Consider the following 22,841-nt stretch of genomic DNA (forward strand, 5'->3'; position numbering starts at 1 on the left):
TCACTTTGCTTCTGCTGTGCTGTAAAAACAGACCCGGAGCTCTCCGGTTCGGATGCGACTCGGGTCCTGTTGTAAAATTTGATGAGAATCTCTGGAGTTTTAAGAGGTTTTCTGACTTTCTCTTTTCCGGTGAACTCATGACAAACCTGTCTACACAACAGGACAGGTGAATGATGTAGCAGATCGGAGGCACTGCAGTTTCTTTTCCCCATGACGCAGTCCCTGAGTTTAAAGCTACTTCCTTAAACAAGCACTCCAGTTGTTTTACAATGCCAGACAGAACCAGAGACCTCTTTTTAAAACCAGATACTCACATTACCCACAATGCAATTTGACCAGCAATTGTTTCACCTGGAGATGTGGGTGTGTAATGCTGGTAGTAGCTAATGTAGCCTCCAGCCGTTGATGAGGGACATTACAGTAGAGATCTGGTCAACTCTGGTAGCCCCCTTTAAGGACACACACCTCTTTTTTTAACTTACAGACTCGTAGCTTCTTGACTCAGCCACTAAAATTCTGTATACAACTTTATTAACATTGGATTTTACTCAGCAACAACTGTTAACAGTCGTTCGGTTTCAGTTTATTTTTCCTTTCCAGGAAAATCGGCAAGACAAGGAGCCTCATGACACATTCCCAAATCACCCAAAAACATAAATACTTAGCACAGATCATTGATACAGAACAGAACAGACGCTGTGGCAACATACACTGCCTGTCCAAAAAAAAAAATCACTCGTCATACACTCTAATATTTCATTGGACCGCCTTTAGCTTTGATTACGGAATGCATTTGTTGTGGCATCGTTTCAATAAGCTTCTGCAGTGTCACAACATTTATTTCCATCCAGAGTTGTATTCATTTTTCAAAGATTCTCAAAGGGGTTCAGGTCTGGACTCTGTGGTCACATTAAACCACTTTTCTTCCTTGAAGATGATGGTTCCAGTTTGTAATAATGCGTTGGACAGTTCTTAACCCAGTATTACTAGTCTCAGCAATCTGCTTAGATGTTTTATTTGCTTGATGCTAATAATTTGACCCTTTGACAGATGAACATCTTTTCCACGACCACAGGATGTGTCTTCCAACATGGTTGTTTATAAATGAGACTGCATCAGTTAGGGTTAAATAACTTGTTACCAGCTGAAACATAATCCATCCATGCAGTAATTATCCAATGGGAGGCTCTTACTTATTAGCTTAGTTAAATCCAAGTGGTGGTTTTGGACGGGCAGTGTATTTCCACCACACAGTCATTCAAGTACATTCATACCTATTTTGGTTATTACGGTGAGGGTGAAGCTTTTACTGAACTTGACCTTTGATATAGAAGAATGGTGGAGTTCTCCTCGAAGATACCTAGATTGATTAAATTGCACAAAAACGACCTCTTGCCATTTTCCCTGCACAAGTTAACCAAAGTGTGACAGTGGTGGTCCTGTCACTATGCCTCCAATTGATCATGTGCCCTGGCTACTTGGCCAAGGGGATGTCCCTTTGGGTGACTGGCAAACGCGCGTGACTCTTACCCGGGATGTCAAACTTGCAAGGACTTGCTAAAACCTTTTCCTGTGCCCATTAAAGTGGCCTTTAGAGCTAAAGTTATATAGTATGTTCAGCTTGTACAGACTTTTCACAGCCGCTCTGACTTTGTGTGCAGTTCTGAGACTCTCTGTCCTTTAACTCTAAACACACCCTTTATACATTAAAGGCTCTTGAACGTACCAAAACCAGCTGCAACAAAGCAACAACAAAGAGTCAAAGGATCTAAAACCTTTCCCTTTACCTGGCCACCATTCTCTCCATCAGTCACCAACCACTAGTTTTGAATATGCCTTACAAAGTGGCCGCCTTAATTTGTTTGTTTGCAAAATTGTCCCGATCAAAGCTGAGGTTCTGTCCATGGGTTTTCCCTCTGGAGGAGATGCAGGGATGTGTTACTGTGGGAAGCCCCTCCTGCCTCTTCCCACCTCCCTCTGCTATTGACCATGTTGCACATTATAAATCAACTGCGAGTTGAGCTACCTTGCAAGTACCCTAATGAAAGCTCATTTATAAAGTGGCTAAATGGTCCTGACAAAAGTCCTAATGAGGAAATCAATAATTCAGTGATTGTTACTCTGCTTATACTAATACGTCCCTCTTGTAGTGCTTTGATTCCAGCTAAGAGAAGGCCATTTTTTACCGCTTTCAGTTCTGCATGTCAGCACTGTTGCAGGGTTTTTTTTTTCTGTCAAGCTCTGAGATGAATTGTGCGTCGCTGTCTGTTGTTTCTTCAAAAGCCATTTAGGATCTATGCTCTGGGGCCAGAATGAACCAAACTACCGGTAAACCTCTTTCTGTTTTTCACTAAGAAGTGAACACGGAGAGTTTACGTCACTTAATAATAAAATAATTTCCAAGAAACGTAAAGCATACGTAACTTGTTTCCCACCTTCAGTGAGACTCGCTGCGGTCGGCTCAAAGAGGGAGGTTTGGATGTTTGCCACAGAGAGCTGAGAGGAAATATGTTCCATTGAGTAATTCACCTCAGACCCAGGGGTGAGTGGAAAAAGTTAGGTCTGACTCGCAGCTGCAGTGTTACTATATGTGTTGTGAGCACAGTCCTCTGGAAATAGGCTACATGATGCCATCACACAGGACCGACTTTAGTCTGCTGGGTAAGCAGTTTAAAAACCCGCTTGGATGTTAGAAGTGTTGACGGGCATCATATGATTTGAAACATTGTGTATAAGTGTGACAACATCACCAGAAGGTGTAACGGTCACTGTGAACGTCCTCACTCTTAATGCTGCTCTGATGTGAAGCTGTAGTCCTGACCTTCTACAGGCTGATTACATCCATTTAAACACTAAAACGCAACAAAAGGTTTATGGCAGGTTTGACTTTAATGTGGTTCATTATTGCTCCAAGTTTGACAGTTGTGATGTTTGTCACTAAGAAAGCTAGAAAAAAAAAACACAGATAAGTGTCCCAGGATAGGCTCTCTGGATGGATGGATGGATGGATGGATGGATGGATGGATGGATGGATGGATGGATGGATGGATGGATGGATGGGATGATATTTGAGTCTATTATCTTGACTGTGGAATCACTATCAGGTCAAAATGACGACCCTGCCCACAAGATATGTATCTCATGACTGCCCATAAATTGTTCTTTCCTTCCTGTCATCTTTGGGTCTTTTGATCTATTATCAGATGTTTTTATATCAGACATATAGTTTCCTTTCATGCCTGAAAACAACACAAATAATATATTATATTATATAATAATATAATAAATTCAAATGTATGGCGTCTTAGGTCCTCCTAGGTCAAATTCAACGCTGCCACTACAATGATGCAATGAATCAAGTAGCTGTAGAAACAGTAACCTAACTCAGTTTTGACTATAAAAACAATGTATATTTTTTATGTAAATTAGATCTATTAGACTAGTAACCATAAAATTCCACAAGGAAGTGTAAAAGTGGACTTGAGAGGTGTAACGCAATTGCTGGGTGATGACTTTTATACCTCATGGTTTTATGAACAGTGAAACGGATGGAGGACAAAGTTGTGTGGTGAATGGAAAGACAATACAAAGGTTGACATTGACAATGCAGGATACATTTTTGTGAAAGATATAACTTTCGATCATTCCACCTTGGCGCAGGTTGATGAAGTAAAAGACAACAACCTGTGTTTGGCAGGTTTTCATTATGCCAGCTTAAAGGAGCCTTTAAAGACTGATGCGTAGCTTTTCTCTGGGTGCACAGGAAGTCAAACCTTTACCCCTGATTTATCAAACTGTAGTTCACTCAGAGAGAGAGCGGCCACCTTAGTGTCAGTAGCTCAACTGGCCAATAGGAAAATCCCATGAGAGAAAGTCCCATAAGAAAAATCCCATAAGAGAAAGTAAGAGAAAGACCCAATCTATAATCAGTGAACAACATTAAATCTTTCTCATCTCGTTCCTCGCACTGATGCACTCGTTTGTGACTGTCAAATAAATAACAACCTCATGCTGAAAGAAATGTATGTGCGTTAAATAATATTCTCCCTTCAATTTCACATGATTTCATTTCAATTTTGAAGGCCTGGATCGCACTCTGCGACGTATATTTGCATGATTAGCACGACTGCAGAGTCTTCCCAGCATGCTTTGATAAGTCAAAAAAATATTAAACAAAAACAGGTACAACAAATAATCAATGTACCAATGTAGGAATACATGATATTCTTGTGGCCATGAGAGGGTACGTAACGTGTCGTGTACGTAGGCAGTGTGGCGACAGATGGTGACTCACTCCTGCGAGGTCATTGATCATCAGCCTCAGTAATGGGACTGTGTGCAGTAGGAGGCCTGGGGAGCAGCACCCCAGTCCTCTGTTAATTGCGGGGGCAGGTAGATTACCCTCTCACGCCCCACACGGGGCCTTAATGTTGGGCCGCGGGTACTCGGCAGTCACCCCATGTGCTCCTTCAGACGCCTCCTTAACTCGCTTTAGATTCATCATCTGCCTCCATATGTGATTAATGATGCACATTATGCATTCTTTGGAGATTAATGACTGTGGGATTTTGGTCAGTGGTAAACATTAGAGGTGCATTTCCTGCATGGTTTAGAAGATTCCCCCCTTTCTTTTTTTCTTTTTTTTTTTTTTTTTACAGCGTTACGGTCTTTACAGTCTGCTGTTTTCTTTCTCCTGAGCTCAGCATATAGGGGAGTACAGACAGATGCTACAATGATACAAGGTTCAGATTTTGATGTGGGGGGAAAAACACTCTTATGTTTCCTCTTTTCTTGGTCCCTTTGCAGTTCCTGTTGTCTTGTCTCTTTCAGAACAAAGAATAAGCTGTGGTACTTTGAGTTTGGCACTTCGGAGACCTTCTCAGCCACGTGTAAGAAGCTCCACGACTTTCTGGAGGTTGAGGTAAACCTAACCTTTTGTGTCTTATCCTTAAATCAACTCTAATGTTAATTCATACACTCTGTGATAGTAATATTTGATGAAACAACGTGGTCAGATAAGAACAGTGTTGGGTACGTTACTTTTAAAAAGTAATTAGTTATAGTTACTGGTTACTTCCCCCCAAAAGTTACTTAACTACATTATAAAAGTAACTAATTACCAGGAAAAGTAGCTGTTGGGTTTTGTATAAAATATGTCAAACTGCTTGGACTCGCCCCCCTAACCTCCCGTGTATCTGGAACTAACCAACTCACTCAGTATTCCTCCACACAGGCTGGCTCCGTAACGCTGCGTGGAGTTGGTTAGTTCCAGATAAACGGCTTTTTTCTCACTAGTTGATGGACTGAAAAAAAATGTGTACATAACAGATACTTTCACGCAGTGTTTTTCAACCTTGAGGTTGGGACCCCACGTGGGGTCGCCTGGAATTCAAATGGTGTTGCTGTTGCCTGAAATGTCTAGTAATTGATTAAAAAATATATATATTATATTTTATATTTTATAATATTTTTTTCTAAAATTATGATTAAAAACACCACACACAATCTTAAACAACTGTATTCTATAATTTCATTTTCTTGAATATGAGTTGAGTTTAAATAAAATGCAGCATATAAAAAGATCTGATCTTGATTGACGGCCACAATCATGTGACTGCGCATGATCACGGGGTCGTCAGAAATTTGAGATGTCAAAATGGGGTCACGAGCCAAAAGAGGTTGGGAACCACTGCTTTAACGGGTGTATTATTTTGTGACGAGCCTTATTGAGTCAAGTAACGGTGCATTTTATTGTCCGTTAACAGTGACGGCGGTACAACGGGGGAAGCAGTTTTTGATCACTCGTTACTGAAAAAGAAGCACCGTTAGTAACACCGTTACTTTTTTATTTTATAACGCCGTTATTCCCCATCACTGGGTAAGAGTAACAAGAGTAACACTGCCTCACTATTGTGGCCAACTGTTGTTCCATTAATAACCTGAATTTGCACTAGTTTCAAATCCAGTCAGACAAAGTGTTGATGTGTGAAGGCTATCGGCGCATCTCACCAGCCGCTTCTCACTGAACCTCAGTTCAACACACAGGTAATTAGCCCTACATGACCCTGCTGTGTGTGATATTGAGTGATAATGAAGATGGTGTCTATACAATTCATCTTCCCCCTTCTCCGAGCCATCCACACAGAGCAGAGGTCTTCATTAATTAGTGGTGGGTAAGTACCTAGTGTTGGAGAGCAGGTATGGGGCTCCTGCTGCACCGGCCCCATGGTTCTGGAGGAACTCCTCCTGCCTTAATCGGATTAAACTGACAGTAATGGTGGTTTAAAAACAGGCTCAGGCTCAGATGGATGTGTTTGGACTGATACAGGAAAAACAAGGTCTCAGAGACAGGCTCGGACAAAGGGAAATGTTTAGGCTGGGGGTCAGACCTTTACCCCACAAGACAAGCTGAGGCGAAGACTCTAAACTGGAGAGACGTTTTCAGGCTCAGGCTCAGATGGAGAGACGGGTCCCGGCTCAGACAGAGAGACAGGTTCAGGCCGAGGCGCAGAAACAAATACGGACTGACAAAGGAACAAGGACACTCGACTGAAACAGGAGGTCAGCATCACTGCAGCTCAGCCGTCTCTCCTGCTCTGGCTGATTTCAAAACATTATGGAAGGTTTTCATTGGCTGAAAGCCAGTTACAGTACCAATTACCAAGTTACCAAGCTCACCAGATAATCTTTCACACATGGCTGCATGGGTCACATGCTTGCTTACATCCACCACACGCTTGGTCATCAGGTGAACTGCAAATGTTTAGTCTTTAAGTAACAAAGTCACTGTGGAAATAAAATAAATTACATAAAGCACAAAGGTAAGCCGTCAGTACTTAGATAGGGCATTTAAATAGGTTCACATGAATCACAAAATGTTCTGCTTGAATTGCCCTGAAGGTCAGTCTTCAGTCTTCAAGAACAAGTCTGGGAACAGTATGTTCAGTGACTGTACATCAGTATTTGTTTCGTGTGTGAATGAAAATAAAATAAAAATTAGATTAAAAAAAAAAAGAACAAGTGTGTCCTTTTAGACAATAGAAACTCAGACTGCAGTGGACTCATTCTGTTGTTTCACATTTACCCATAACAGTGTCTTCTCCCCTCTGTTTATTTAGTGTGATGGTGTCACCCTGGACCTCAGCAGTATCTCCCTGGAAGGCATCGCCATCCTGAACATTCCCAGCATGCACGGCGGTTCCAACCTTTGGGGCGAGAGCAAGAAGAGGAGGGGAAACAGAAAGGGAGGGAAAAAGGGCCAAGACAAGAGGACGCCGGTGCTCGACCCCAAAGAGCTGATGTTTGCAGTTCAAGGTAAAGATGACGGCATGAGATGGTACAAACGACTGACGGTACTGAATCTCTTCTGTTAAACAGAGTCAGTGTTTTTTGATGTGTTCAATCGGACATGAGAAGCTAAAGTCTCAACATCTCAACATCTATGAGATGGACTAGTGCCAAATCTGTCAACTCCAAATGATGAATCCTGGTGATTCTGAAGTCAAACAGTGAAAGATGTAACCATTACCTGCAAAACGTCTCCATGGTGACATTGTCACTGTGATGCTGCCTTGCTGATGTGGGCACTCGGTGTAAGGTACCATCTGCTAGCACTGCTGCAACCCTTTCTAAAGATATGTAGATAATGGGTCAATCAGCACTTTCATGACTCTGTTGCTGGTCTGTGTTGTGGACCAATAACACTGTAAACGTGGGTGGCTCTTTCCCCTAAAGTTTGTCTGTGTCCTTGCTCCTATCAGATGGAACAAAGACTTCAACTTTTGACCAAACTTTTCCCAAGTGCATGAATATTTCACCGACGACAAGGTGAATCACAGCAAGCAGGTTTTGTTTGCAAAGAAGAGGTGCAATCATGTCACTGTTTGGAACTGTCACTTGTGTATTAATGGTGTGCGCAGGCATCAGTGGACAGGCTCAGTTAATAGGAGCGGACGGAGGGGGGTGTGGGGCATACCCCTGAATCCATTTACGTCAAAAGGAAGCCCGTCAATGGGAGTGTGTGAATGAATGAAGCAGAATGAGTCAGCTGCTCTTGTGCTAGCGCTCTGAGCCTCTACAAGAACTGATTAGGACAAGGAAAGCCAAGTGTTATTAAAGAAACTGTACATGTACTGTATGTTCTCCAGGAAGAGACAGGTAGCTTTATTTGTTGGTTGTGGTCAAATCAAGCTGAGACTGAAATATCTCTGCAGCTAATGCATCCCAGAATGATTTTTGGGGGGACTCCCTGATGTCTCCTCTGGCTCTACCAGCAGGTCCACATTTATCATTACAGTTATAGTTAATGTCATCCAATACTTTGGTGGTTGTTTGACCAAATAATTTTAACTCCTGTCAGCCCTCAGCTGTTCATTGCATTTAGTGCTAATTAACACTAAATTTAATGTTAGCATCAGCAGCTGTTTACTGTCCAGTTTAGAAGAAACACTGTGAGTTTTATTCTTTTACGCACCACCAGCAATCTCAGATGATGGAGAATGGGGGGAAGTCAAAGGTTTTGCATCTGTATCTATCATCTGTTTTCTTCCACTGAAGTTAGATGTATTAAAACCTCTGGTATTGTAAAGGCAACAATGGCTCAAACTCTTGAAAGGGCTTCATCTTAAAGGAGTCTGGTCGCTCCTCTGCTGTTTTGCTAACCCTCCTCCCGACCATGTGCATTTGTTTTTAACAAAGCTGACAAGAAAGTTATCAGTGGAGCAGGGGATGATGTTAGTTATCATATACAATGTTACAACGTGTATATTTGTGTAGTCTCATCTGTCATAAACAAGAGACTACGTTTGTGTTGCAGTGCCGCAGAGACGAGAGCTGGGACACCGGGTCAGAGGCTCTGATCTTGCAAGGTTGAGAGAGAGCCTCCATTCTCCCTGTAACAAGTTACAAGTCATTGATTTAACCATCACAATTACTCTGAAGCTGTTTAATTAAGGTAAACATGTAGCATAGTTAAAGTTAATATCTTGCAATGATCCTCTTTAAATTGATAACTTACAAGGAGTGCGAACATGGTAAATATTAAACTGGCATGTGTGAATGTCGATGATCATCTGAAGAGTATTGACACAGCTGTAAGACTAAATTCTCTCTGGAAAGAATTTCTAAAATAACTTGGTGTTGAACTGCAACAAAGCTGTTTTTAAGAGTTCCTCAAAATCACCCTAAATCTCACCCCAAAAAACAAGTACAAATCCTAATTTCCTCCTCATAAATGAACTTTTGCCACAAGCTCTGGATTTCTTTGCCTCTTGTGCAGTATGTTTTGTATGTTTCCTGTAGTGATGGTGTGTTTGTACTTGGGGATCAAGTGGATGTTACAATCAGTGTCGGGCTTGAATCATGACGAGTCACTGAGGATCTCCAGACGTGGCTGCCGGCCATCCCTTATGAGACTTCACTGGTCAGAACAGGACTTGAGCTCTGTGAATCCGTCTGTGAGACTTCATTAATTATTTTTTAACCCTGATATGATTCAGTTTTTTTATTTCCTTTGGATTTCAGAAACTTGCCGCTGCACCCTCAAAGCTGGTTAAAACCTCTAGCAGCGTTTACTGTGCTATCAGAAATAAGAGTTTGGTAAAAGACAGGAGGAAGTATTGTAAATGACAGCAGGGAGAAACACTGCTGCATGTTTGGATGCGTATAACGTCTCTAATGTGGCGATGTGGCGGTCAGAGGGCCGACTGTGAGGGGGGGGGGGGGGGGGGGGGTAGCTGATCAATTCACAGTCCAACCTGGCTATGACGAACACTCCATTAATCCCTGAATAAAAATCAATGGGTTTGGTGTTTGAGGCTCAAAAAATGTAACAGTCTGAGGCCGGGGAGGCACTTAGCGCGAGTGGGAGAGCGTGTCGCTGTGCGCTCATGCCCATTTGTGTCCGCATGTTACTGTTTATTGATGTGTGTTGGCATACACCTGTGTGTGTGCATGTGCATGTGTGTGTGTGTGTGTGTGTGTGCCCTTGCCGAAGGTGCCCTCAAGGTGAGCGGCCTACGTTGTCAGATCAAGAGAACGCCGTATTTAGACGTAAACACAGGAGTGCATTAGCCCTGGGGGGGGGGCACCACCGAGTACGACGCATGGATCAAACTGTTGCCAGAGATTATTCTGTGTGTGGGGGGGTGGGGGGGTGTGTTGGGTGTGTTGGGTGGGTGTGTAGGTGGCTGGGACATTAAAAAAAAAAAAACCTCCTGACCTTTCGGGAGCTGTTAAATCGTCCCGCTGGTGACGCCAGGAGACAAGCCCCTCAGGTGGAAGGGAATGGCTGCCAGTGAATAATTTAGAATGGGACTGAGGTTTTTGCAGGGGCAGGGGTTGGGAAGGGGAGGGAGGGGCTGATGCGTGGGCGGATGGGAGGGTTGATGCTGATGCTTGGGACTGATGCCCCATGACAAGGCCCATGAAGCTTTCATTGGAGGATCGGCCTCCTCCCTCCTCCTCCTCCTCCTCCTCCTCCTCCTCTTCCTCCTCCTCCTCCTCCTCCTCCTCCTCCTCCTCCTCCTCCTCCTCCTCCTCCTCCCGCCATCCCTCTTTAGTTTTACTTTCAGCTGATCGGCCAGCGCTCCCTCGCTGTTCCTCCTTTCTTCCCTCGCTCTCACCCTGTCGCTCCACATGTGTCAGTGCAGCCACCGGCCTCGACAGGTATAGTTGTTTGACAGTGACACGGACGCCGTTTCTACTCCCACACTCTGAGATTAAAGCCACAGCGCTGCTTTTCTTCAATCTCCCATATGGACATTCATTCATACGGCCGTCACCTTCTCTCTCTCTGTGTGTGTGTGTGTTGTGTATTTATCACAGTCAAATATTGCTTCCATCAACAAAGGGAGGCACGTCGCTCTGATTGTGGGTTAAGTGAGGGGTGTTAGGGTTTATATTTGGCCGCCAGCTGCTTATCTTGTGCGCTCGCAATTCAACCTCCTGGTGTAAACAGTTGAGTCACTGGGTTTTTTATCTTTGGACAGTAAACATGACGGCTGTGTTTCTATATTTGGCAGAGTCTATTTCTGATTGTTGTTCCAGGTATTTTCATTTGCACCTGTAATATGAGGAGTAATGGCCGGTGATTCAGAATAAACATGGACATTCACCAAACAGATGAAATCTGACTTTCTCTCCATCCTTTATTGAAATCATGTGTCTGCACTTTATTAAAATAGGTGGAAATAAAGACGCTGAAGTGCAGCTCATTTTAATCTAATTTCAAAGTCTTGGTCAAACATTATAGCTTATTATTCATTACCTCTGGGTTTTTAGTAACTTATTGAGCTGAAATACTCGTCAGGTTTATTGTCTCAAGTTTTGCTTGAAACAAGACAGTGTGACGTCTTCAAGCAATACTTCAATGTTTTGGAAAGCTATTTGCTTACCGGTGTAAGAAAAAAGATATGTTTCAAGTATCAAGCTTTATACCTTTACTCATCAAGAGATGATTCCATAGGTGGAAAGAAACACCAATGTTAACTTTTGGTTTTTTTTTATTATTTAATCATTTATTTATACAGATGTTATACACTGTTCTTTTCTTGGGAAAACAAAAGAAAAGTTCCAAGGCACTCTCTTAACTAAAATGCCTTTATTAAATTATGGCATGGTCGAAATGACAATTAAAAACTCTGACGCGTTTCAGCGTCTAGCCTTCATCAGGGAGTCAAATGGAGTAGGACAAGGTTATTTTATACAAGTGTTTATCCAATGACAAGTGTCCACCTGGTTGCCACAACCCAGAGTGGGTGTGGTCGTCGGCACAATTAAAGGGACATATCCATAGCCCAGGCCTCAAACTAATCTGAATGAAAGAATTCTTCTTTTCTTCTTCTGAAGCTAGCATGCTAAATAGGTAGTCCCAGCATGTTTTTCATCACTTTTCCATAGCAACTGTAGCCTCCAATCTGCCCTGCAGGTGTAGTAGTAGTACTAGTAGTACTAGTAGTACTGTAGTTCAAGCTCCCACCAAGCAAAATCACCACCACAAACGTACTTTAAGAAACCACATTCAGCAGTAAAGACAACTCACTATTAGCCCCTTTAAACAAACAAGATATAACGTGCTAATTACAGGTGCTAGTTGTCATCCGGTCATTTTCTAACGCTACAGCTCTCGGTCCTCGAGTGCTACTGTAGGAAAAAATCTAGTACAGACTGGACTTACACTGTAGCTCTCCTCCTGCTAGCTGCGCTACACTGCAGTTAAACAGCGCTCTGGGACCTACAGCCGTAGAGCGTTATTTAGAAAATGACCGGAATTCTCCTTTAAGCATGGAGCTAACACAGTGTGGCACAGACGATACACACAACCCGGAAATGCAGAAAAACTGAAAAACATTGTGAGAATTTGGTCCTAATTTTCTGACGCTATCTTTTTCAGTATGTTGCCATAGCTTCAAATCAGCTACTAGTCTCATAGTTCAGTCTCAGACTGTTTGGATTAACAACCAAGGATTTAACCTCTTTTTTCCCCGTGATAATTAACTTAATCAAAATGTAATCAGCTTCAAATGTTGTATAACAGTAAACAGTAAGCATTAGTTCACAGAGAGTCAAATATAGTTGTATTCTTACTGGTTAAAGTGGTACAAATGTATATAGTTGTGTTATTACTAAAGGTCCACTAGCTTTCAGGAGTCCAGATGAGTGTGTTGTATTTGGCAGAGAGGCTCTGTGGTCTTTCCCACACTAAGTACCCTTGAGTATACTGTATCTCTGTAGCCCTGGGCAACAAGGAAGCCCTATCGCCGTGGTGACGCTGTCCATCATACGTGTGAGTGCGGGTCTGTGTGAGCTGTTTGCATTAACGTGAGAAGTCCTGAAGGAAGGGGGGGTGTCAGGAGGTCAGCCGTGTGTGTACACACACTCCTCCACCTCGACCCTGGAAAGCAGCCCACTCACAGTCCAGCACTCAGATAGGGACAGACGCATGTCCATCACCATGGTGACAGCTGGACACCACAGCTCGGCAGCCACAACAACACCTCACAACAACAGCAACATTACCCTCGACACTCCTTCAGGAAACCAACACGGCTCAGATAAACACGCCGGGGACGGAACGGCGGCGGCGACAGCGAGCTAACTCGCTCGCACGCACCAAGGACCTAAAAATGGGTCTTAGTTTCAATTAGTGTCTGTGTACTCCCAGCAGCGAGGCAGCAGCTTCTTAATTTGTGGAGGGACGAGTCGATGGAGAGTCGGAGGCAGAGCGGGCGGCTGAAACAGATGGGCCCTGCGTGACACTGGGCTTCCAGCAGGGGCAAAATCAATGCTCATAACTGCAAAACAGAGGAGAAATTAATAATTATATTATCACAAGATTGCTTTGCATTGCCGGTGCAATCTAATTAATAGCTGTTTTGTTTTTCTTGTTGCCTTGGTTTTTCTTGTTGTTGTTGTTTTTAACAGTGAATGTTAAATGTTTCAGAAGCAGAAATCCATGTCAAGTTTTTTTTTTTGTCCTCCCTTTCCTTCACACCTTCTCTTCTTCCTCACTGTCAGTGTTTACTTGTTTCTCTCAGACAACAGAGGCAACTTTTAGAGAAAACAATGAACATACATGTTTATATTAATTTAGTAATGAATCTTTTACTGAATCATTTGTCTGTGTAAAACTCTACTTTGATGCTTGAATCATGCAGGACATAACAAATGTATAATATGAGCTCATGTCTGAAGACAAAGACACATTTTGTCCTCGTCTCATTTCTTAATATCTTGGGCCAAAATATCAGCGGAAAAACATGAACACATACCAACATAGATTAATACATGGAAACATGTTCTTGACTGGCTTGAATCTCGATATTTAAAAATGTATGTTTGTGTGTGTGTGTGTGTGTGTGTGTGTGTGCATCAGACCTGTCTGACCAGCTGCTGGAGGTGGTGGGGCTGGAAGGAGCCATGGAGATGGGTCAGATCTACACCGGCCTGAAGAGCGCTGGAAGACGTCTGGCACAGTGCTCGTCCGTCACCATCAGGTTGGTGTGAGACTGGACCACAGCAAAAACTTTAATATGTCATACGCACATACACATACAGTATACCGCAAATTCTCCAATAGAAACCCGAGCTTTTACTTGCTTCAATTGCCGAACTGACCCAGCTTATATTTGAGACAGGCGTCTATATGGGACAGGCTTTTATTGAATTTTGAACAAAACTTATGCTCAGCAAAGATGGAGAATACTGTCAACTTGTTCCATTCTTACTGTTTAAAAGAGTAAGGATAGAAGGATTAGGATATAGAAGTTTAATTGGCACTGATTAAACTAAAATAATTGCGTGTTCCGGCCATAGACTGTATATAGGCTCTGGCTCTTTCCAGGTCGAAAACATACAGTAGGCTATAAGCTACTCAGGTCAGGTCAGACCACAGGCTTTCTCTTTTTGCACCCAGGCTGAGAATGAATGCTTGTGAGTCGGGATCGGGTCTGAGCTTCAACACCCACGGGTCAGACCAGGTTGGGTCTGAATTTCGCAGGACTCTAGCATGAATTAAGCAGCTTAAAAACAGCTTAAAAACAGCTTAAACGTGCAATCGTGGGCTTTTAGAAGTGTTGTACATTCACAACTTGCACAAAATAGAAATTGTTTTTTATTTGATCAAACCTGTGGCTAGACCCGGCCCAGTTCAGGAGACTGGTGTCTATTTCAAACTCGGCTTTTATTTGAGAATTTACGGTATTTAAGTTATATACATGACATGAGTATTGCGCATTAAGAATTATCACCTCAGGTGCCCAGTTTTCAAGTTTATTTTGGTTTCATTCTCTTCATAAAGTTTCACTGTAACATGATTGACGTCTTGTCGGTTCCTCACAGGACCAGTAAATCCCTCCCCATGCAGATCGACGGCGAGCCTTGGATGCAGACTCCCTGTACTGTAAGTCACAGCCGCAGTTCAGAATCTATCTACCACTCTCTGACAGCTGAACATTACTAGAAGCTACTCTGCAGCTTCATCTAACAGGAGCTTATAGGAAACTCACACTCAACGCTCATTCTGGTTGAACGGTTCGAGTCTGCGGCACCTTTTGACGACGCCCGTCTGCCATGTGTGGTGTCATCATAGCTGCAGTCTGATGAAGCTGTGATCACATGTCACGGCAGCGTTGTGGTTCACATCAACAAAAACAAAGTCTCAGCTGGTGCTGAGTTGGGCCCACAGACCTGAGAGTGTCGACATTTTCACTTGTCTGATTGGAGCTACCCCAGGACCGTGGGGGTGTGGCCAGGCTGTGATTGATTGACATCTCATCAGTCAAACCACTGGCAATTAACACAACAGCCCTGCAGCCCTGCACCTACAATGTTCAGTTTTTAGAGGGTGTTGTGTACAGTTCAATTGTCGTTTGTGCTGTCGTGCTGTTTCTTTGGTTTAGTCGACCACCACTGGCATAAACGGGAGTGGGCAAAATAACAGAAACACCTTTCACACCGAGCAGGTTGATGCTGAGTTCTTTGTGCTCTTTATTCCTTTTAATGACGGCTGCTGCTGCAATACTGGAAATGTCCCCATCATGGGACAAATAAAGGAATATCTTATCTTATCTTATCTTATCTTATCTTAAGAAAAAGAAAGCAAAGAAAATAAGAAACATCAAGAGAATTAAATTAAAACATAAAAATGCAGTTTATTTAGTTCTTAAAGGGATATTTTCAAAATAAAAGACAGCCTGCCATATAGCAGCTATCCGTGAAATGCAGTTCTCCCACAAATTGTTGTTTCTTTGCTTTTTTTGGACTGTAATTTATGATAACAAATGCTTAATGATGCAAGTCTTACATCTAAGTTGTTTACCGTCGACGTCTTCAGTCTTCACCGTGTATCTCGACAAGTGTTTGCTCTCTATCCCAAGTTTTTTTTTTTTTTTTTACGAATGAAACTTCCCAGTTTGTGTTGATTACTGTTGTGTTTAGCTTTAATTACAACACCACTGCAGATGAAGTGCTACTGAGATTTACATATGGATCGCCCAGGCGGAGCTGGAGAAACCCGGTGCATGACAAAACAAGTGGCCTGCAAGTGCTCTCGTGTCTGCCGGCACGACTCCACCGGAGCAAAGTTTGCATCTGACAATACATAATTGTGCTGCAGTGATTTCCACGGCGAGTTATTCATACTGTATGTCGGGGCTGAATTTGAATCAGTTGACCTGCTAAATGTTCATGAAAAAACATGACAGAAGAAATGGGATGTTATCCTACTAATTATTAACAACAACTATGCAAATGCATCTCAGTTCCTTTACATGCATGACATATTTAACACCATCAATCCATTTGCATTTTAAAGTGGCATGTGACATGTATCGCTTTGTCTTTGATAACTGGCTCTTAAATTACTGCTACAACCTGAGATTTTACTGCATCTCCAGACACGATGTTTGTAAAATCCCACTTTGTTAAATCTTGTTTTTAATGCCCTTGCAGTTCTATTAGCTCGGATGATTTATAAATACATACAGTACATAATTCATTTGATCTAATTGTTGTGCCATATTGCTCTGTAACTGGGGCTCTTGGTTCATGTAAATATCTAATGTTGCATCTTTAAAACAGAGCTCAATTATCCCCCAAATCTCAGGTATTCCTTTAGATCTTCCCGCATAAAGCGCATAGGGAACACAGAGTTCAGTCACATTTAATGGTGGGAGAAAGCCTGCAAAAGCTGGTAATTGTGATGGAGTCAAGAGTGCAAGTACAATAAATGGCAGCTTTCCTTTGAAGTGAATGTGGTCCCTTTTAATGCAGATGGTAGCATTTCCTCTCCCCATTACTGCATGTAGACTGTCAGAGCTTCAGTGTAATGAATTATGTGCTTAATATGACAAGGCTTGATAGTTGATATTTGTTGTTCCATTGATCTACAGCCTTCAAAAGAAATGACATCATTGTTGGGAAACAGGATATCGCTGCTTTTTATACCCACCAAGTCCATAATCTACCACCATGTACGTCACCATTCATTATCAGAGTCATGAACCACAGGGAATCTCAAACTTTGTCACATTAAGGATCTTAAAATATACACTCATGCAACAGATTCCATCTGACAGGAACCCATATGGACTCAGGGCCACATGAGGGATTTTATGCTGCTGCTGATGTAGGAAGGAGAGAGGAGCGGTGGGTATAATGAACAGCTTCTTTGTTTCTTAAGGATAAAGTGATTTGTTTAAATTATAGGTTTAAAAAAGGTCATGTTGCTTCTGACTCACTGCAGCCTCCATCAAGAACATCTGTAGATCCTTTGAGAGCCAGTTTACCTTAAAGGTACATTGTGTAGGAATTACTCCCATCTAGCGTTGTGGTTGTATATCGCAAGCAACTCAATTGTATTTTTCATGCTGCATTCACGTGAAATTGGGCAGACGGATGACAGCTGCTGCATGTAACGGCATAAGCCTCTATGTAAACAAGTGGTCCGTCATCACGAGGCAAAACAATACACGTGACAATATGTTGTCATGGCGATGTGGTATTGTTTACCTGATCTACCTTTTACCGGCTTTCTCTGGACTTCTGTGACTAAAATGACATCTGGTTTGTTAGCGACGGCCGTCTGCCCGACTGCAGGTGAATGCAGCATCAGTGTAACGCTCCATTCCTCCTCACTGCGTTACCGCGGTCACAGACGCCACCTCCACCTGAGCCGACAGCTCCGGTGTCTCCGCTGAGTTTCCGTGGTTACCTACCGTCACGCTGCCACTGAAGGTAAAAACATGGAGACACCACATGGCAGCAGCACCGAGCTTACCCGCTCCATGGAGATATGAATGATATGAACGGCTCATTCAGAGCTGAAAGGAACACTTCACTTTGTTGATGGGGGGATTACTGGTTAATGAAAAACAGACTTTTGAAGAAAATAATCGATTTTCCTGAATAGATAACAGGAGAAGTTACACAATGTCCCTTTAAACATCCTTTTCAACTTGTGATGTAGTCATTGAAAAGTCATTGGACCTTCTGTGAAAGTGGTAGTGACCTGACATGTTCATTAGTTTAAAGGGCCCATATCATGCAAAATCCACTTTCTACTGGTTTTGTAGCAGTTATGTGTTCCTGTGGCCTTGCTACAGTATGACACCGACGCCTTGAGGTGAAAAAAGTCTGTCCACTTCCTTCATTGATTGCTTCACTTCTCTGAGATCGTTTGCCTAAACGGGCCATTTGGAGGTGCAGCTGCTCTTGACGTCAAGAACTTTCTGATGGAGTTTTTCCATGTTTCTCCTTCTGTGCCCGTAAAAAGGGAACTTTTACATTTTTTTAGACAAGACGATCATCTCATAAACTATTCAATTATTTTTTAAACTGAACGACTATTCGATCATTTGAAAACCATTGCCCATCCCTATTCCCAATGTCAACATTAGCACATGGGACCTGCAGCGAGAACGAAACAGCTTTTTTTTTTAGATTTAGAACCGCAGATCGATTTGGGGGCAATACACTCCGAATACAATGTGGTTGGACCACCTAGACCTACTGTATGTGAAATGGTTGAAACACAGTATAATATGGGACCTTTAATCAATATCTCTGTTGAAATGTTCTGCCACTCAGATGGTGTATTCAGTGTTTCTGATACACCAAGAGTTTGATGCTACGTCCACACTTCAGCGTCTTTGTTTGAAAACACATCTCTTTTGCTCTGTCTTCACCTTCCGTACACGTCACTTACTGCACTGAAAATCAAGTGTTTTGGAAACGCTGGATGTGTTTTCATGTGAGAACTCTGGGGCTGCATTGTGGTCTGGACAGGTGAACACGGAGACCTTTGGAAACAATATGTACAGTACTCCCATGTTTGCTCTCTGTTTTGGTCTCATCAACCTCGACTAGCAGTGGTGAAACTAAGTGACATGGGTAATAAAATAAAAGTGTTCCTGACCTAGTCATCTACTGCAGCTGTTGTCCAGCTAAATTCCACCTCTCTTTTCTGTTGTTCATACTAAATGCTTGCAACAAATCAGATGCAAAGACACAGTCTGCTTCCTCTTTACACTGGCTCATGCTTGTTCAGTCTGTTTGCTTAGGTATGCAAATGCGTTTTCAGGCGTGTTCGTATGGAAACAGATCGTTACCGTTTTAAAAAAGCTGTTTTTAGATGAAAACTTTGTGTGAAATTTGCCTGAAACATATCGGCTGAGAGGACGGTGGAGACAGGTCTTAAGAGACAGGTCCACCCAGATGAGACTCATTAGGCCGATCGGACTGAAGCAGTTGTTTGATTGTAGTGTTGAGCTGATTGGAACAACTGCTGCTGAGGGCTGACAGTCATCACTGTGAGTCATAATATGTCCCAATTCAGGGGCTGGATCCTTCAGAGGACGCAGCCTACTGTACGTGGTCTACAGAGGCAACAGCTTCAGAGGGACCTCCCACCGTTGGTAGATGGGACGGTCTAGCCTTCGGAGCATTTCCTGATTGTGTTAGAACGCAATCAGTGTTCTAACGTCAGACATTTGAAAGTGGAGGCTTTTTTACACTTCCAACGGCTCCGCAGCACCTCGCTAGTCAAGTATAGTTTATTTGTTCCAACTTGGGCAATTTGGTAACAGTACTGTAGGTGTCTAAAAAACAGAAAACAATACGTACATCACAGCCCTACTATAAAAACAGTAATGCAACAAATGGCAGTCTCAAGTGAAGTATTTACAGTAGCGATCACCATCATCATCAACATCATTCTCATCGTCATCCCTTTTCAACCAGGTTCAGTTCCCTAATGGAAGTGGGGATGAATGAATGTCTGTACCTGTTCTTTTTCACCTTAGGGGCACATAGGGCCACACCCGATGGTAACGCCTCCAAGCCGGCCACAAAGCGGGGCTACCATGGTTACAGTGCGGAGCTACCTCAACATTCTGACATTGCAGCACGCTAGATGGTCTGATAATTAACAGCGTGCAAAGATTATACAGGAGGCCATGATGGTTAGGTGCGGTGTGTCCTCCTAGAACAGGCAGGAGAAGGCCTGATTTGTCTGCCACATTTGGAGCCTTCTAGTTGGGACAGGCCAAATCCTCGTCAGGATGCAGCCCCTGAATTGAGACACAGCCATAGTCGTAGTTCATCTTAATATCTTACTGTAGATATGTGGACTCAATGGACATCCAAAAACATTGCCGAATTCTGTCTCCCAAAAACTTCCTAACATTAGGGCTAACATTCACGATTTAATTTTGCAAGCTTTGCTTTGATTTTGCGTTAAACTGCCATGGAAACGTGCAGGCTGTTTCCTCCCACTGTTGTTTTAAATGGGAACTATGCAAGTCTGGTCTCTTTTCCTCTGTTTTGCTAACCCTCCTCCTGGCCATGTGCATTTGTTTTCAACAAAGCCGGCAAGAAAGCAATCCATGGAATGGTGGATAACGTTATTTATCATATACAATGTTACGATGTGTATATTTGTGTAGTCGTATCTGTCATCAACAAGAGACGCTAGGTGGAAGGCAGAGAGCCTCCATTCTCCCTGTAACAAGTTACAAGTCATTTATTTAACCATCACAATTACTCCAAAGCTGTTGAATTAAGGTACAAATGTAGCAGAGTTGAGGTAAAAATCTTGTATAGTTCCTCTATAAATGTCACCCTGACCAGCAGCTTTTCAGCGCCACAGTAAATGTTCACTTCCTCTTTCACCAGATTGAGATCGTCCACAAGAACCAGGCTCCCATGCTGATGGGGCAGCCGCAGGGCCGAAGCTTCTTCTCGTCGGTCATCAGACGAACTCGCACCGAGAGCAAAGACTGATCCATTGGCAGCCCCGAGACCTTCAGGTCCTCACGAGCACCTGCAGCGCAGTGGTCACACGTGGATCATCACTTGGGCCCGTTAGCCGGTGGGGTCTGTGATGCCTGTTTGATAGCCCAGCGTACGGTAGCAAACTGTAGGTTCAGTGTGTGTCGGCTGCAGCATGGAGACCTGGGTGGGAAGTCCTCAGATGATCCAGGATGCGGTGTGTTTTGGTCTGGCGCTTCGATCTACAGTGTGTAGTGTAGTTTAGCTCCAAAAATACAGAAGCTATTTCTGGAAGCTTAAAAGTTTTTTTTTTGTTTTTTTTTCTTAAATTCTGTTTATATTTTTCCTGTTGTGATCTGTGCCACGTGGAGTAAGTCCACAGATGAATGTGTTTTGTGATATGATGTATTTATTTATTCATATTTTGCTGCTATTGATGTTTTTTAACTGTTTTTTGCATTTGCATACCCCTGATGCATGATGGACAGTGAACGAGGTTGCTGCTGTTGGAACTGACATATCTGGAGTCTTTTACAAAGTGTGTTTAGCAAAAAAAAAAAAGTGACGTTTCTTTTGCTCAGCGTTTCTTCAGCGTTTCACCCATGACTGGCTTCAAGTAGTGCGGAGACAGAGGATCTCTTCTGCTTTCTTTTGAATGGTTCCTGCGAGTCATCCTTGTCATGTTCTGATCTGCCGTGTTGCCGCTCCGTGGAAAGATTAGGAATTATTATTGATCGCTCATTAAAAATGCATGACACTCTTGGTTTTAATGTGGCACGAGAGATTTGCTGACAGTTTTACCAGTCGTGTGCACACTTTCTGTTGCATGAGTGACCGAGATCTGTTTTGACACTTGTGGAAATTGATCGTTTATTTCCTTGAACCTGCATCTACGGTACTACTCGGTTTAATCATATCACACTTGATCTATGAGATGGCGGGTTTTTATGGGATCCTGTGTTTGTTTTTGTTATGTTTTTTTTTTTTTTCTGAACAGGTACTCAGGTCCTTTTAAAATGGAAAAACAGAAACAGTTCATTTGGACTGTGTGCTGGTACTGTGACTTTACAGTTTGACCTCCTCTGATTGATTTGTTCTGATGGCTGAGTCTTTATAGTCTGCTGCGCATACAAGCGTACATGAACCAATTAAAGCCTAAATACAAAATGACTATTGACATATAGAGTATGTATATTACAAACAATCAATTTTGAAAATCAATCCCATCCAATAATCAGTTTTCAGAGGCATTTTACAGCCACTCCTTTCATAGTGCATCTTCGGAAAATATAAACTTCTTTGAAACTATTTCATATAAATCTCCTCCTATAACTTCATAAGAATATTCTGGACCTCTGTATTTGAATTATTAGTGTTATTTATCTCACTCAGTCTCACCAAAGACAAAAACGCACAGCACTTCAAATGTTTAAGGATTTGCTACAGACCTACCAGGATGCACACACACACGCACACACACCTGATTAATGTGTTGTTTTTAAGAGTCGCATACATGCATGGTTCCTGATAATAATTTCAGGCTTGACTGTTTCAGTCTTTTAAAAAAGTGCCATATGTTGGTGGAGTGTGAGGCCTGATGAGCCTCCCATCTCTTTGCTTTGTGCGGTGCAGCGTTTGTACAGTGAGGTTGTATTTTTGTACACACTATTATTTATTTTTCAGCTTACTGCTTCACTCTAGAACTCACACCATGTTGTTCTGCCTAAAATAAATTATGCCTGCCAATATTGACTGAGAAAAGTGATAATGGAAATAATAATGATAATAAAAAAAAAACCTTTTGTTGTTTGATATAGTGTCCTGGTGTTCTTTGTCTATTCTCCCTTTGACTGCTCTTTGAGTATGAAAAAGAAGCTATAATGATATTGTGCAAATTTTCAATTTTTAAAAATGGAATGAACCTATTTTTGGACATGTATGTGGAAATAGAATTTAAAGTTGAAGCTAAATCTTTAATAAAAAAACAAAATCTTTTTAATGAATTTTTCAACTAGAATCTATGTACTGTAGCTATGCAGTGTAGTGATTTAACAAGTGTGTTCCTTTACCAAATT

The 22,841-nt window shown here is 42.4% G+C and overlaps 1 protein-coding gene across 2 annotated transcripts in view; it reads left to right on the top strand.

Annotated features, from left to right (window-relative positions):
• The window catches only part of dgkb (diacylglycerol kinase, beta), a 102,069-nt gene extending 79,491 nt beyond the window's left edge, over positions 1-22,578 (top strand). For both annotated transcript variants that reach the window (XM_085803503.1, XM_085803504.1), the window contains 5 exons: positions 4,831-4,921; positions 7,119-7,314; positions 13,874-13,994; positions 14,839-14,899; positions 20,671-22,578. In XM_085803503.1, the coding sequence (XP_085659629.1) occupies positions 4,831-4,921; positions 7,119-7,314; positions 13,874-13,994; positions 14,839-14,899; positions 20,671-20,778 (577 nt within the window). In that variant the 3' untranslated portion in view covers positions 20,779-22,578. The remainder of the gene's footprint in view (positions 1-4,830; positions 4,922-7,118; positions 7,315-13,873; positions 13,995-14,838; positions 14,900-20,670) is intronic.
• Positions 22,579-22,841: the final 263 nt, after the last annotated feature.

This window comes from Trachurus japonicus, chromosome 16 (assembly GCF_045865225.1).
Source record: "Trachurus japonicus isolate A0001 chromosome 16, Traja_1.0".
NCBI lineage: Eukaryota > Metazoa > Chordata > Actinopteri > Carangiformes > Carangidae > Trachurus > Trachurus japonicus.